Genomic DNA, 17,315 nt, shown 5'->3' with positions numbered 1-17,315 from the left:
AAAACGCTTTTTGCTGCTACTAGCTACGTGACATTTTGCAAATATCCCACATCGTAAAAGAACCCACCTGACGTAAACCATTCAATGGAGGATAGCTTAATTCTTCTAAGAACCAACTTAAGCCCACCAGCCAATGAGAAATTACCCCAAACATACCAGCAGGTTTTATTATTAATATTTCTTACAGTAGAATTTTATGCCAGTGTACAAACATTGGCTGTCTGATATCTTGCCTATAGATGATCATAACAATTTATAGTTATGAACATAAAAACTACACATAATACAGACACAATCATTTACCAGGAGTTACAAAAATAGAGAGATACATAACAATTTATTAAAATCAGCTCATAGCGGGAAAATAGCAAAATTCATTGTCGACAGAGACTCAGAAAAGACAGAAATAAATAAAATGGTATAGATCGAATGCTTGATTCAATTACTGACATAAAATACAAAGATTAGGAAAGAAATAAATACTCCAAAATGAGTAAAGAATCATTTCCTTGGAATTATCAATGCAAGGTGAAGATTAAATTACTGTAGGCCTTTTGGAACAACATGTGTGATTTCAGTTGTGGGTTACCCTTTCGAAAATGGATGGATTGATCAGTGAATCAACAGATGGATGGGTGTGCATATTTGTTTTCAATTTATTGGCAAATTTTATGTTTAGAACAGTTACATGTTTAAATTGTAAATGGACTGAACTATGTAGCATTGTTGGTTAAATATTGATCAAGTTGCCACAGTATTGAAAATAAGTGATGAATAGGTGATGATCGAAACTTCAAAAACGTCGATGAGATAATCTGGATAATCTTTAAAAACATAGAGTTACAGGAATTGGTTCTCGAAACTAGTTATGCAAGACGATATGTTCAGTTATGGATTAAATATTTATCACTAAATTATAAAAAGACTAATATTTGAGTGTAAATCAATACCACAATGTTTAATTCAGATTTAATTTTTAAAGCTGGACAACATACAATTAAAGGGTTTGCATCTTCTTATTTGGAACTAGCACATTTAGTCCTGGGTAGTAAATTTCTGTTTGATTTTTTTCCAGTATTTTTCGTATACGATAGTGACCGCATCTCTGTCATGACGTACGAGTCCAATCCTGTGTTTCAAGAGCCCCTATGCTTAATTGACTCCGGCACTGATGGAAAGTTAATGGTAGTTGAAGATGTTTTGAACCAAATTTCCCAGATCCCAAAGCAACTGAATATTGTTGCCATAGCTGGGCTGTATAGGACTGGAAAATCATACCTTCTCAATCGTCTGGCACAAGTCAATAAAGGTAGGTCTTTAGTGCTTTAAGTCTGTATATTTATATTTAGGTCATGTGTAATGTTTTATTCTTTCCGAGTTGCCCTCTGAGCTAGTATGCATGCATCAGTTTGAGAGAAGTTTTCTTCAAGGAATACTTAATACGTATTTTACTAATGTTTGAAACAAAACTCTAGTTAGATAAAGACATATCTTTACATACATCATATAAGTATCGGCTCTGTGTTATTTATACATTGTAAGCTGTAAACATTCATGTTCTAGTGATTAGAAAGTATGAAAAACTTAGCCTTGCTTTGTTCTTACTGATCATGTCTGTGCATACGTAACTGTTCCTGGTGCTGTCTGAGAGAAACCAGCAAACCAGCATGCGTATCCACGACAACAAAAAAGATCAGCATTTATGGGTAATCAGAAATGGAGCAGTGTCAATTGATATAGAATAACAGACGTGCAAAGCATGACCATCATGTCGATTTCCCTTCTGATGGCGTACAAAGCATGACCATCATGTCGATTTCCCTTACTGATAGCGTACAAAGCATGGCTATCATGTCGATTTCCCTTACTGATAGCGTACAAAGCATGACCATCATGTCGATTTCCCTTACTGATAGCGTACAAAGCATGACCATCATGTCGATTTCCCTTACTGATAGCGTACAAAGCATGACCATCATGTCGATTTCCCTTACTGATAGCGTACAAAGCATGACCATCATGTCGATTTCCCTTCTGATGGCGTACAAAGCATGACCATCATGTCGATTTCCCTTACTGATAGCGTGCAAAGCATGGCCATCATGTCGATTTCCCTTTTGATAGCGTACAAAGCATGACCATCATGTCGATTTCCCTTACTGATAGCGTACAAATCATGGCCATCATGTCGATTTCCCTTACTGATAGCGTACAAAGCATGACCATCATGTCGATTTCCCTTACTGATAGCGTACAAAGCATGGCCATCATGTCGATTTTCCTTACTGATGATGTACAAAGCAAGGCCATCATGTCGATTTCCCTTACTGATAGCGTACAAAGCATGACCATCATGTCGATTTCCCTTACTGATAGCGTACAAAGCAAGACCATCATGTCGATTTTCCTTTTGATGGCGTACAAAGCATGACCATCATGTCGATTTCCCTTACTGATAGCGTACAAAGCATGACCATCATGTCGATTTTCCTTACTGATGATGTACAAAGCATGACCATCATGTCGATTTCCCTTTTGATGGCGTACAAAGCATGACCATCATGTCGATTTTCCTTACTGATGATGTACAAAGCATGGCCATCATGTCGATTTCCCTTTTGATGGCGTACAAAGCAAGACCATCATGTCGATTTTCCTTACTGATGATGTACAAAGCATGGCCATCATGTCGATTTCCCTTTTGATGGCGTACAAAGCAAGACCATCATGTCGATTTCCCTTACTGATGATGTACAAAGCATGACCATCATGTCGATTTCCCTTTTGATGGCGTACAAAGCAAGACCATCATGTCGATTTCCCTTTTGATGGCGTACAAAGCAAGACCATCATGTCGATTTCCCTTACTGATGATGTACAAAGCATGGCCATCATGTCGATTTCCCTTTTGATGACGTACAAAGCAAGACCATCATGTCGATTTCCCTTTTGATGGCGTACAAAGCATGACCATCATGTCGATTTTCCTTACTGATGATGTACAAAGCATGGCCATCATGTCGATTTCCCTTTTGATGGCGTACAAAGCAAGACCATCATGTCGATTTCCCTTACTGATGATGTACAAAGCATGGCCATCATGTCGATTTCCCTTTTGATGGCGTACAAAGCAAGACCATCATGTCGATTTCCCTTTTGATGGCGTACAAAGCAAGACCATCATGTCGATTTTCCTTACTGATGATGTACAAAGCATGACCATCATGTCTATTTCCCTTTTGATGGCGTACAAAGCAAGACCATCATGTCGATTTCCCTTTTGATGGCGTACAAAGCAAGACCATCATGTCGATTTCCCTTACTGATGATGTACAAAGCATGGCCATCATGTCGATTTCCCTTTTGATGGCGTACAAAGCAAGACCATCATGTCGATTTCCCTTTTGATGGCGTACAAAGCATGACCATCATGTCGATTTTCCTTACTGATGATGTACAAAGCATGGCCATCATGTCGATTTCCCTTTTGATGGCGTACAAAGCAAGACCATCATGTCGATTTCCCTTACTGATAGCGTACAAAGCAAGACCATCATGTCGATTTCCCTTACTGATGATGTACAAAGCATGACCATCATGTCTATTTCCCTTTTGATGGCGTACAAAGCAAGACCATCATGTCGATTTCCCTTTTGATGGCGTACAAAGCAAGACCATCATGTCGATTTCCCTTACTGATGATGTACAAAGCATGGCCATCATGTCGATTTCCCTTTTGATGGCGTACAAAGCAAGACCATCATGTCGATTTCCCTTTTGATGGCGTACAAAGCATGACCATCATGTCGATTTTCCTTACTGATGATGTACAAAGCATGGCCATCATGTCGATTTCCCTTTTGATGGCGTACAAAGCAAGACCATCATGTCGATTTCCCTTACTGATAGCGTACAAAGCAAGACCATCATGTCGATTTTCCTTACTGATGATGTACAAAGCATGGCCATCATGTCGATTTCCCTTTTGATGGCGTACAAAGCAAGACCATCATGTCGATTTCCCTTACTGATGATGTACAAAGCATGGCCATCATGTCGATTTCCCTTTTGATGGCGTACAAAGCAAGACCATCATGTCGATTTCCCTTTTGATGGCGTACAAAGCATGACCATCATGTCGATTTTCCTTACTGATGATGTACAAAGCATGACCATCATGTCGATTTCCCTTTTGATGGCGTACAAAGCAAGACCATCATGTCGATTTCCCTTACTGATGGCGCAAATAACATAAAGATCACTTATCTAACTATTCTCAAGGCATATTGGTTTTGTTTATTTCTTTCCGAGTTGCCATCTGAACTTTATGATTACTTCCGTATATTATAATGCCAAAAAATATTACTAATATTACAAAGAGATGAATTATAATTCATGTAAAATGGTCCAGCAACTTTTTTATTAATTAAGTGATGCCTTGTCAAAGCTTAATATTCGCAGTTTATTTTGTCTCTAAACAATGAAGAGGAATCTGGAGTTCAGCACATGTCGAAAATATTTGAGTACTAGGAGTCCCAGTGGCTTGATGCGGAATGCATTTATTATCAACCAAAAGGGATATCATTCTATGAAAGCATGTTTGGCAATCAGTATGGAAAGGAACAAGTATTTTTGTGACCGTTAGTTACCTAAATATAAAACCAAATAGGGTGGCGGGTGTCGGAGCAGAATGTGCTAGTTGTTCTTGTTATTACTCGATTCATGTAAATACTACTGATTTTATTCTTGTTGCTGTTATTATTATTATTATTATTATTATTATAGGATTCCCACTTGGATCTACCATCGAGTCTAAGACAAAGGGAATATGGGCGTGGTGTCGACCTCATCCAGTCAGAAGGGAGGAGGTCTTACTACTTCTGGATACAGAAGGTCTTGGGGATATCAAGAAGGTAGTACTGTGTACAGGAATTTAAGTACGGTACCATTCTATCTGTCGCTGGCGGCTTGATTAGTCTAACAAAGTGTATGTATTCGAGAAAGCAAAATATTTCTTATTGTTTCTGCAGGTTACTCAACAGCATCAGGTTATATATATATATATATATATATATATATATATATATATATATATATATATATATATATATATATATATATATATATATATAATTGGTCTCTTGTTTCTTCAGTAGCCTTAAAATAAACCAAATCATCTCCCTTGCCACTCGTATGACTTTATCCTTGAAAATACGTTGTACTTTCGGCCGTCAAAGACTTTACACAGCAACTCAGCGAACGAACATACACTTTAAATGTTTTTGTTGCCACATGCATTGTTTTAAAATGGATATTCATGGCCATATTACAGCTTTTGTCACCTTTAACAACTTTGGACATTGCTAGCACCAACAAATACGCGGAAGGACATCCAAACAATTACTTATCCCATCGTCAAAATTGTTATTGTTGTTTAATAATTAAGATTTGGTAATTGTTTATGAAATCCCTTTGCATACATATCTCTTTGATTTGCTTCGTGCAGTTAATGCATCCATTTGTAATAGGCAGGATTAGTATGGTTTAAGTGGTAGAGTGCCTAGAATTAGGTAGGTACTGGGTTCGACGTCCGACCATGCATTTTTCCCTGCTACATATTGGCCGAGGAGTTTGTGGGCAATATGTGGCATCATAAGGTCCGACCACAGCACCTGTGCCATTTAACATTCGACGGCCTGGCGCTCCGACTAAGTGACAGCATCATAAGGTCCGACCACAGTACCTGTGCCGTTTAACGTTTGACGGCCTGGCGCACAAAGTGGTGGCATCATAATGCCATTTGGACTGTTTCACTATTAATACCAGACAAAATTCGGATCTGGGTGTTCCTTCATGTGTTGCTTTTATAAACTTATTACAGTGATCAACCAGAAGTGATTGTTCGTTGACCAGGCTTTGTTTTAGATTGATTTTGTTGTTGTTGTTTTGATTTTCATTGGTAGAAACTATTTATTTGTGCAAGTTTGATTACTTGGATTTTAACTCCGAAGTTCCTATGGGCATAGACTTTTGTTTTCTCTTTCCTTTCTTGACAAAGGAACATAAAAAAATTCAACTGGAACTGATATTTGATTTCAGTGACTTAACCCGATTTCATAATGATATTTAATTACTTTAAAAACTAAATCAAAGTCAATTTTTTAATTGAAGTTTCATATTATAGTACATGGACAATTTCAGTTTGATTTCTGTTAACATTCAATTTTGATTATTAGAGTTAGATGCATGGTGACATAATAATTTTGAAAATTTAATCATCTGAGATACTTGCACTATATTATATTGCATAATCACCATAATTATCTAGGACGGACATAGGCAGAGAAAATTCTTTTTCTATTTTATATGTTATCGATTTGTTGAACTTGGAAAAAAAATGCTGGTAAAGCGGTCTCTGTTTTGCTAAGAATTGTGTAGTTTGTTTGCTTTTTTGAATGTTGAAGTGTGTGCATTTTATTTCATTTGATTAGATTACATTATTTCCCTTATATGACGAAATAATAGCAATGTGTATTGTACATTTGCTGTACGCATTTATCCATTACTGTATGTATCTCTCTGTATCTCCTTAGTTTAGTTACATGTGATCGGCTTACGAATCCCTATAGTTTAGCTTAATGCTTTTGAAGGCATGGTTGAGTACATAACTTAGTTTACTCACATCCATCCATATTATGACATGACATTTGGCAACATTTTCTTTCATTTATTCTTGCTATTCCATCTAGTCGTCTCTTAGATTAGTGTTATATTGTTTATGTGTGTTGTTGTTGTTGTTGTTCTAGGGTTTAACGCCATTTTTCAGCACAAGATAGGCTATACATGGCGGCCAGTATAACTGGTGGAGGAAGAACCCTGGAAAACCCAGGGAAGAACCACCGACCCACGAGAAGCTACTGGCAGGCTTTCCCACGTACCCACGCTAGCCGAGCCTTGGACTCGAACCCACGCAGACAGAAGTGAGATGACAGTGATCTGGAACGGTGAGCGATTTAGACCACTCGGCCACTCGGGGCCCCGAATGTGTATTTTTTTATATAACATGATATATTTGATAGATATTTAAGTTTCCGTTTTATCAGTGATTTGATGCCTGGTCGTGCTTCAAGATGAGCTGTATAGTGTGATTGTGATAACACGCACTACACACGGGTCCCAGTGTATTGATAACATGCACTACACACGGGTCCCATTGTATTTGTAACATGTACTACATACGGGTCCCATTGTATTTACACACCAAATGCATAAATGTACGCATGACATTGCAGAGGAAGCTGATCTTATGGCATCGTTGATTGCTTTGCAGAAAAAGATGATGAATATGAGGGAGCAGGCTGAGAAATCAACCCACTTAGAGGGAGAATTAAATCAGACCAAAATCTGTTTTAAGGATATTGGGTATCTCTATCTCACTATTCATTGCAAGAAAGCTCATTTTTAAGAAATTATATTTCTTATAGAATGTCTGCCTTTACACAATAAAGTTACGAATATAAACCCTACTACCTCTCGAATCAAGCCATCCCAAGAAGAAAATTCATCTTTCTGTCTATAATATATAGACAGTTCCTCTCGCCCATTACCTCCCAATTGCGCCTAAAAGCGACGCTAGTTTAAGCTGAGCTCAACATCGCGTAATGGAATGCTTGCGTTGCTGGGAGAATGGGAGTGTATTTGAGTATATAAATTGGGTAAGTATTCTAGGAGAAACATAATTTACTTACTTTTGCTTTCTCCTTCAAATACGTTCCCCGATCACATCAACATTAGGAGAATAGGTAATAAGCGGAAGGAATGTTCATCATCCAACCTATACACCAGGTAATATATGAAGGGAGAATATTGGATTCCCAATTTGAAGGTTAACTCACTCTCCTGACTGCGAGCAGCACAGCCGGAGGTGATGTAGTTTACGTCTGGAAAGAAAACCTAGATCTTCTTTACCATATACAATTTTCTGTCGAATCCAGCGAAGACTGCATGGGGTGCTTGACCGGAGGCTGTGCTGGTGTCAGTTGGGTCTGGCAGCCACTTGTGCAATTGAGTTTGCCGTATCTAGAGTTTGTCACTTTAAAGACAAGCCTCGTCAATACAGTGCTAGAAGCTTGACTGTGCATGTCAACCGATGGCCTCAGACGATATCTTTGATAGAGATATGACGGTCAATTCAAAGCTCTCATAGTTTACTATTATCTCATGAGCAGAGATCCTGACCAGACGACTCTTTTCTAGTGATATGTCGTATTATTCTGCATATTAACCAGTTCAAACATATGAGAGGTTCAGGGTTATGTCTCCTTTCACAGGCTTGACTGGGAGAAAGAGGCGTCTTTGAGCTCCACAAACTGACTCAGACTAGGAGGAAGCCTGAGCAAACATACCGGGTCCTGTTTGAAAACCTTACAAATTGGGCTGTACCAATACAGTTGACAGGCCATATTTAGACGTTTAGAATGCACAGAGCAACATCCAGTTCCTGTTAACGAAACCGGGTCGCATCATAAGGACCACCAAGGCATTCGATTAAAACTGAAGAAGGCTTGGCCAACAGAGTGGGCTTGCAATTCACCGACCCTGCAAGCCGAAGCAAGCGATATCATGAATCAGGTTTTGATTGAAAGGAACTTAAGCAAGGTCCTGGCTAAAGGTACGAATTTGTTTGAACTCAGTCAAGCCAGAACCCAAGAAAGATTCCACTTAAGAAAATAATGTTTACAATTTAGGTCATTTTAAATCAAATTTGGACAACAGTCAAAGAGGTCTTTGCAATGATCAAGATCCTCTCCACCATAATGACGAGACATACCCATTAATGATAATCGGAGTCAACCTTTTCTCCTCGAACAGGCAAAGAAAAAATCATCCACTTGTTGGTACAGAGGCGCTCAAAGGGACGATGTTTTGACTTTCCTTCAGTCCCTGAAAACGCACCACTTTACTTCGCAAGCCTTTAAATTGAATTGTTTCTGCTGTAATATTTGTCTGGACAAGTAGTAAATATGATGGAGAAAATATTCCGTGTTAGAATGGAGCAAGTGGGTTGGAGGGTGTTTGAGAAGATTCAGCCCAGCCAGGGTCTTCCTGGATAGATCTATCACTAACTAGAGAAGATCGTTCATCCCGGAATTGTCCCAGCCTAGAGCGGCAATCAGAGTCCTTTTGAACTTCTGGACTTTCAATTTCTGTATAATCTGAGGAACTTGGATCGTTGAAAATTGTCACTTGAAAATGAAAGGGTTTGATGATACTTTCATCTCCAAGAGAATAATTTGGAGATGGTGACCTGTGTCCTCTGGACCACATTTGTTGTTGACAGTGTTGAAATCCGGTAACAGATGGGATGCTCAACCACTTGTACTTTAATTTGTACATGGCCCCATTGAGACGCGGCTGTTGAAGAGGTGTTCCGGCCGTGAGCCAGCATTGGTTTCATCACTGGTCCAGGAATTTTGCTACCACACTCGTTACATTGACCCTGTAATCAAGTGGAATGGAAGAGGGACGCCTTTGAGATAACAATGTTGTCTCCAAAGGGGCATTTTATTTTATCTATTTTGCGTCTAAATGATCTGATCTGAGAGCCAAGAAGCAAGTATAGCAAATGCATATTTATCACCCCAGACATTGAAGAACTTGTTGCTTTAATGTACGCAGATGATATGGTAAACTGTTCTGATACAGTTAGATTACTGCAACAACAAATATATGATATAAGAAGCTATTATGATGGAACTTGCATGGAAGTAAACCTCAACAAGACAAACATAATGCTATTTAGTAATGGGGGATACGTGAAGAGAACAGGAACACGGTGTTTTAATGAAGAACTAATAGAAATAGAGCCTTGTTTTAAATATGTGGGATTGATGTTTTAGATTTAAATTGAAATGGTCTATTGCTAAAAAAGATGTTAGCTGCACAAGCCAAAAAGTCATGACATGGATATTTTATATTTAAAAGCAGTTCGGGGAATTTCATTTCAGAGAAATGTTTAAAATATTTGACTCAATGATTAAACCATTTTATGTTATGGAGCTGAAATGTGGGGATTTGAATACTTCAAGGATATTGACATTGCAGTTTCAGTTTTGTAATAGTTACCTCAACTCTCTGTTTCGAATACTGCAAAGAATTGGGTGTCTATAGGGAATGCAGTAGGTTCCTCTCTTTACCTTATATATGGTAGATGTATAAAATATTGGATTAAAATGTTGCGATTATCGGATGATAGATATCTGCATCAGTGCTACAATATGTTGACAAAGTTAGACAAAGTGGGTAGAGTCACATGAGCTTTGAAGAATAAATATATGCTCTGTAAATATGGCTTTTGATATGTATGGATAACACAAGATGATGACGATAACAATTTTTTTTTATTTCGGAGTTAACCCAAAGGATTAGGGACATTGCATTTAAAAGTTGGTCTTATCATATTACTAACTACTCAAAATGTTATCATTATAGTAAGTATAAATGCTTACTACTTTGTGAGAAATATCTCTCATGCTATGTACCTTTTAATGTAAGTAAACATTTTGTCAAAGCCCTAAACTAATGATTGAAACAGGGAAAAGGGAACAAAATGATAGAGTATTCAGATTTTGTGAACTCTGCAGGAGAAGAAATATTTATATAATAGAGGATGAATTTCATTTTGTTTGTGTTTGCCCAAAACATGATATTATTAGAAGACAATCTCTAAAAACTGTATCTTATTGTACAACCAAGTTGTCTTGGGGCGTCTGGACTTTAAATTGTCTCGCTTGTAGATAACAATGATATGGTGACGCTGTAAAATTTATCACACTTCTTATACAGATCATTTTTTTTAGGAGAGAGAGGCTGTTTTGTATCCATCCGAATAAATTCATGTGGAAATGTTAATATCTGGAAATAACTATAGAAAGAAGTGAAGAAGCAAATCAAGACTTTATATCAAACCGGTATTAAAGAAAACGCGGCTTTTCACTTGTGTATATCATAAGGTTTCAGCGGACATTCGGGTACCTGCCCGTAGATAATAGCCCGGGTAATAAAATGGCAACCAGATACCCGTTAAAAAGCCCGACCCACCCCCAAAGCCCCAAAGCAAAGAAGTTTCCAAGTTCAGATCCAAGTCCTCAGGAGCATGTGAGACACAGACTAATGATTACACTTCAGGGCTTGTTTCAATTGGCTGCTGTGCATTTATTCATCATCACAGGGGCTCGTATCATTGCTTACAATTTACTTGTCATCATGTACTATAATATAATGCATGAGAGGGCATTTCTCTACTTTCTCGTACGACCCTTTAAAAATTAATGCCGATATATCAAGCTAGATTTTGCGTAGCGTAGTAAATTTGGTACCAATATTTAGCTCAGGCATTCAACTTTGTGGTCCCGGCCAACATTTGGCTTAATATCATACCTTTAAGGCTTATAAGACCATTTTCCCACACTACTGCTTGACATGGCCATCATCGCACCTGCTTAATATGCAAGTGCGACTAACTGAATGGAATATTGCCCTCTCATTGGCAAAAGGAAACTGACATACTGCTTCTATTTATAACTTATTTTCAGTAGGAAAGAATTTTAACTGCAGATCCAGGCAAGTAGAAAAAATAAACGTATGTTTTTCATACAGTTTTCTGTAATTATGGCATGTAATGTATTGTTATGTATATTTGATTTAATTTATATTTAATTTAATTTAATTGTTTGTAAGTTTTAAAATCTTTTTATTTTTAATTTCGTTACATGTCAAAGCAATGTAATTTGTTTACTAGGAATTTAATATTTTCCATTAATTAGTTTGACCTGACTGTTTAATCGTACCGCTCCGGTGGCCTAGTGGCTAGAGCATCTGCCTCAGCTGAGGGAGGTCGTGGTTTCGATCCCAGGCCGAGTCATGCCAAAGACTTACAAAATGGTACTAAAAGATGCCTTGCTTGGCGCTCGGCATTACGAGGTTAATGTTAGGACTCGTAAGCCTGGTGTCAGGATAATGTGACTGGGTGGGACATCATGCTACATGTCTGCGACATGATGCCTCTGTACTAGGCACACTAATACGTTAAAAATCCAAATCACACACACTGTCTAATCGTAAACCCCGAATTTTGTATCTTTCTATTTCTAATTTCTGGCCTTGACTGAAAATCAAGTAAACAACTTTTTTAAATTCAATTTTAATGTGTGAATGGTAATAGTGAAATCGAGGCTGTACTGGAATACGTGACCTTAGACGCGTAGGTACCTTTTAAACCATTATGAAATGTGATCACGTGATCCTCATGCGGAAATCTGTTATCTCATGTTACTGTATAACCTTTGTTTATTGATAAATATTCTCAGTCAGGCTTCTAAACACTGGGACGTAAGTTGTTCGTTTTGTTGTGACCAGTTTGGAGTTCTATTTTAATTTTATTCAAATTATTGAGATTCTGAAAGATTAATTCTTGTTCCTGGAAATATTTGAGTGCTCATACAGAATTTTTGGACAAAGACATTTCTTTACATTTTATTCAGAAATTCAAACATTGGAATATTATTGTCTGTGGAATAACAAAGAACTGCAGATACTACAGCATCATACAGTATATGTCATCGCCTTCCATTTTGGAATTCGTGGATTATTCTTGGATTATTTTTGGATTTAATTCTTAAAACCATTAGTTCTCTTTTTTTTTCTTCAATTTTACAAATCTTTTTCCAGGGAAATAAATTATTTGTGAAATTTTACAAATCTTGTTAGTTTTACTCTTTCGTTTGTGACTGTTTATTAGAGCCTAAACACGTAGCATAAGAATATATATATATATATATATATATATATATATATATATATATATATATATATATATATATATATATATATATATATATATATATATATATACAGATTGCTCTTGTTATGCTCATATTTCACCGTTTCGTCACTTATATTAGTAATGATTACGATTGTACCTCTCCTGGTGGTTTTTCATGTTTTAACCTACAACGAAGGAGTTCAAGGTTCACATTTAATACAATTTCCCTTTGATCGGGTAACGCATCGTTGGTGCCGACGGGTACCCGGTAGAAGTATCCTCAAATTTTGACAACTGTAGCTGGATTCCTAAATCATTGAAATAAAGTGCTTTGATTTGTTGTGATTTAGAAGCAACTTAGTGGCATAAAGATACTTGCTGCAAAGAACAGTCTGAGGAGTTGCAGAAATTCCCTAGTTGTGATCCGTTTTGTGTTGGAAATGGATTCTACGAGGACGACGATTAGAACCACCCAAAGATTGAGAAGAAATACCGTTTTGAGTTGAGTGGGAAAATCCATATCCAGATTGACGAACATATGGAATTGACAAAGATTTGGACTTCATACTAGATCAAAAACTCCTAGATGATGTAAAAGGGAAATGTGATCGCTCTTATTACCTAATTTATAATATGTCTCAGGACGATATCGTCCAAATACTCTGCCATAGACGAATTCGTATGAAACAGACGATATGATACAGTGGAGTAGTTTCTTGAAGACCCAAGGTCTTGTATGTTCAAACGTGGAGAGCGCGAGAAACGTCCTCGGTATGTAAACTGTAGGAATATCCGTAAGTACGCATGAACTGGAACGTGAAATTATGAACCAGTTAGATAGAGAAAGAAGATGAATTCGTTCTGACATATGGATAAGTGGACCTGATCTTGCTGTCTCTATCTTAAATCACTTTGACCATCCTAAGCTGGAAAAGCTTGGAGGAAAAATTTGGAACATGTGGATTCCCTATAATCTACCACCCACTTTTCAATGAGCATCCGGATATCCTGGTATAAAATTGTGTCTTTCGTCATGAATGAAGAGAACAAAAGGGGTGGGTGTTAGCAAATTAGAATCCAAGCCCCTATAAAGCAATTTCGATCACCCACTCATTTGGCAGAAAGAAACTGATCCTATGGAAACAAAGGCAAGGCATCTACTAAGTAGTTCTCTGTTGACAGTTGCGGAATACGAGTCTCCTAGGGTATTATTTCTAACATGGGAGAAGGTGGACAATTAAAAGTTCAATAGCTCCGAGCCCATAGTCATCAATGTCGATGGTAAAGGTGTATAAATAACTCAAGGTGAAAGGTATAACAAGTTAATAAAATATATCAAATGCTTTCAACTATTTAATCGGCAAATTTCTCAATCACATTTTTCTTTCGAGCAAATACAACATTGACCTATTCATAGTTGCCAATTACTTTTTCTTCATAAGAATTTAAGGTCTTAAATGAGAGTTTCCATTCAGTGTTGTCTCTCTTACTCTTCTGTCTGCCTCTTGTTTCTCCTTCGGAACATCCAGTACCCTTAACTACGTGCTCTACTGGCACTTCCGAATCCGTCCTTCCGATACTTCCGGTACTCTCTTCTATGCTTCCTTCTGGAACTGCACTTCCACACATACTGCTGACGTAACAATAGACCTCCAACGTACTCTCAACGTATCTCCCCTATCTCCGATCCTTGAGTGCCGCCTCTCACACGCACCCAAAAGCTTCCTGTGGAATTAGAAGGGACGATAATCTTGTCTCCTTACTCTAATCTCAGGAGAAGCAACCACACTCTCACAGACCTTTCAGCTGAATAATGGCGAATAAATCATCAGGTCATCTCACGCACTCAGTCTTATCCCCGGCAATGTGAACTTTCCATGGCTATACTTGATGAATAATAGCACGATATGTAACGGAAGCCATAGGTCAATGAATGGCATGATTCAAGAACTAGACGGGTGGATGGTACGATTGGTGGCCGATCTGGCATCAAATCTGAAGAGCGGCTAGACACTATGGATCGATATCTTGTTGGCTGGACAGTATGATTGGCATTGGAGACGGTATCAAAACTGAGGTGCTGCTAGATGTCAGGGCTAATTCAAGTCAGTATAAACCCATACGACTGGACGTACAGGTCCGTAGTTCATGATCAGATGTGCGGGAGGACTTACCCTACCTAGGCTGCCTAGAAGTATGTGTCGAAATTCTTGCTTGAAATAGGGAGACGGAAGGACATCAAAATGGTCACTCAGGTCATTTATACACCTCATGCACTCAGACATACAGACCTGATGGCCATGCTCATACCTGCGGGGGAACTTGCACCACATTTGCTGTCTTGAATTCGGTGGAAACTACCTCAAAGTATAATTTTCCAGATGTAACAGCATCCCCAACAAGGCTAGCCAAATATCAGTGCTCTCGGTTCTTTGATTCGTATGTGCAAACACTCTCGGTCCTTTGATTTCTCACGTCAGTCTCTTTCTTACAGATTTCATTAGAACTGTCAATCATGTATTATTCGACCAACTGGCGCACGTAGTGCACGTAGCCGACGATGTACTTTTTGCATATGCAACACACGAGTCCTGAGAATTCTCGCTGGCTTGCAGTCTTGCATTTAGCATACTTAGTCATGGCTGATTCAGAAGCGCGCGCGCGCGCCGAGAGAGAGAGAGAGAGAATTATATCTTGTCAGTTCACAAGACTTAAACTGGCACCACATGTAGGTGGCAATTGAAGGTACTTGGCAAGAGGTACTGTCCTGTGTCTATATATTATGTAAGGAACGGAAATGAAATGAAACAGACCTCATCATCTCTGTAGTCAATCAATCAGCGATGCAATCTTTTAAACGGGTAACTTCTGCCCGCCTCATCGATGAATGTGGTAAATACTACTACAAGGCACGGGAAACAGAACTGACAGATTGTGTTGCTATTCTAGCTATCCAGAACCGGAATGGACAACTTCTCAGAAATGTTCTTATTGAGACCTTGGCTGAACCTGTTGGTCAAACGTTTTACTAGTCGTTACTTAGATATGTGCCTAAAGCGTAACACTGTCTTGAGAGCAGCCAATCTGGACGAAATTGTTTGTAACAATTTGCTAAGTACAAAATTCAATGTAGGTACGAAACAGTCTGAGACTTCTCTGAGAATTGAATAGATACAGGTTGATTTGAAATGTACTTGAGCTTACAGTCAATATTGAAGATATGACATACAAGATGCAATTAGGGGATGTCAAGTTTACTCCAGACCAAGAAATGATTTGGTATCATTGAATTGATCAAGCACAGGATACTCACTGTTTTGGTGTGGAAGAAATATGGCTTCCTCAGACGCAATGTGGAGTATTGAACACTGAACGACAAAATGATTAAGGATGCATAACCCTTACCTCATGTGGATGAATCCTAAGGAGCCTTACGCGGATCCACGTACTTCAGCTCCATTGACTTGGCTCAAGGATATTGTCAAGTAACTATAGCTGGGAGAGATGCTCAGAAAACAGCCAGTAGAGCTGGGATTGGTGAGCTCCACAACTACATCCACTTAGCAGTTTGCCCTTGCCAGTCCTGCAACTTTCTAAAGATTATTGTGACGCTAATTTTGATCTTCTCTTCTACTGGGACGACATTTTTGGTATATTCTGCAACCACTGAAGAACCTATCTTGAAGCTGGAATACGTGTTTGGTTCTCTTCGAGGGCATGCTATAAATATCAAACCAAGCAAGTGTCACTTCACCACAGAGGTAAGGTGTCTAGTTCATGTGTCTAAAGATGGCATAGCCACATTTCCAGATAAAACTAAATCTGTCAAAATTGGGAACAGCCACAATTTGAGAAAGAATTGAGATTGATGTTGCTTCATATGCCTTGTTGGTTATTGCCAGAAATGTGTCCACGGATTCGCCAAGATTGCTTCCTTTTTCCAAACGTTACTGACTAAGCAGGGGAAGATGCGTGGACACAAAGTTATTGTGAGAGAGGCCAGACTTTCACCGCAAGACAAATTGTCTCCACATTACCAAGGGGCTTGTGAAAAATTAAAATAGTGTTTGATTAGTTTGCCGACCCAAGGATATCATGACTTCACAACATTATTTATTCTGGAAACGAATGCAAGTTTTGTAAGGCCTTAGATCAGTTCTGTCACATGATCAACCCAATGATTGAGTGGTTATTGCCCATGCATCCAAAGCACTTTGACCAGCGGAAACGAGAATGCAAACCAACAGTTCCATGAATTTGGCATTCCTAGCATTAAAGTCGGCAGTCAATAAAAGTTTCGTGATTATTACAATCAAAGACAATTCAGTCTATACTGACACTGACTCCATGTGTTACGTGAATATGTCAGGACTGAAAGCTTCTATTATTTGACGGATCTCGCAACTGGAGCTACTCGAGTTTGTTATACAATACAGACGAACACATCAAAGAAAATGCATATGAATCGAGCCGACGGAGAAAGTCAATTCCA

The 17,315-nt window shown here is 38.4% G+C and overlaps 1 protein-coding gene across 2 annotated transcripts in view; it reads left to right on the top strand.

The window, feature by feature from the left end:
- Nucleotides 1–17,315, top strand: part of LOC149778413 (guanylate-binding protein 3-like) — a 57,364-nt gene that overhangs the window by 32,147 nt on the left and 7,902 nt on the right. For both annotated transcript variants that reach the window (XM_089939232.1, XM_089939231.1), the window contains exons 2-3: nt 1,076–1,309; nt 4,786–4,913. In XM_089939232.1, the coding sequence (XP_089795358.1) occupies nt 1,111–1,309; nt 4,786–4,913 (327 nt within the window). In that variant the 5' untranslated portion in view covers nt 1,076–1,110. The remainder of the gene's footprint in view (nt 1–1,075; nt 1,310–4,785; nt 4,914–17,315) is intronic.

This window comes from Sinohyriopsis cumingii, chromosome 17 (assembly GCF_028554795.1).
Source record: "Sinohyriopsis cumingii isolate HCF-2022 chromosome 17, ASM2855479v2, whole genome shotgun sequence".
Lineage (NCBI taxonomy): Eukaryota > Metazoa > Mollusca > Bivalvia > Unionida > Unionidae > Sinohyriopsis > Sinohyriopsis cumingii.
The sequence above is the reverse complement of the archived record's forward strand: the minus strand, read 5'-3'. Positions and strand labels throughout refer to the sequence as shown.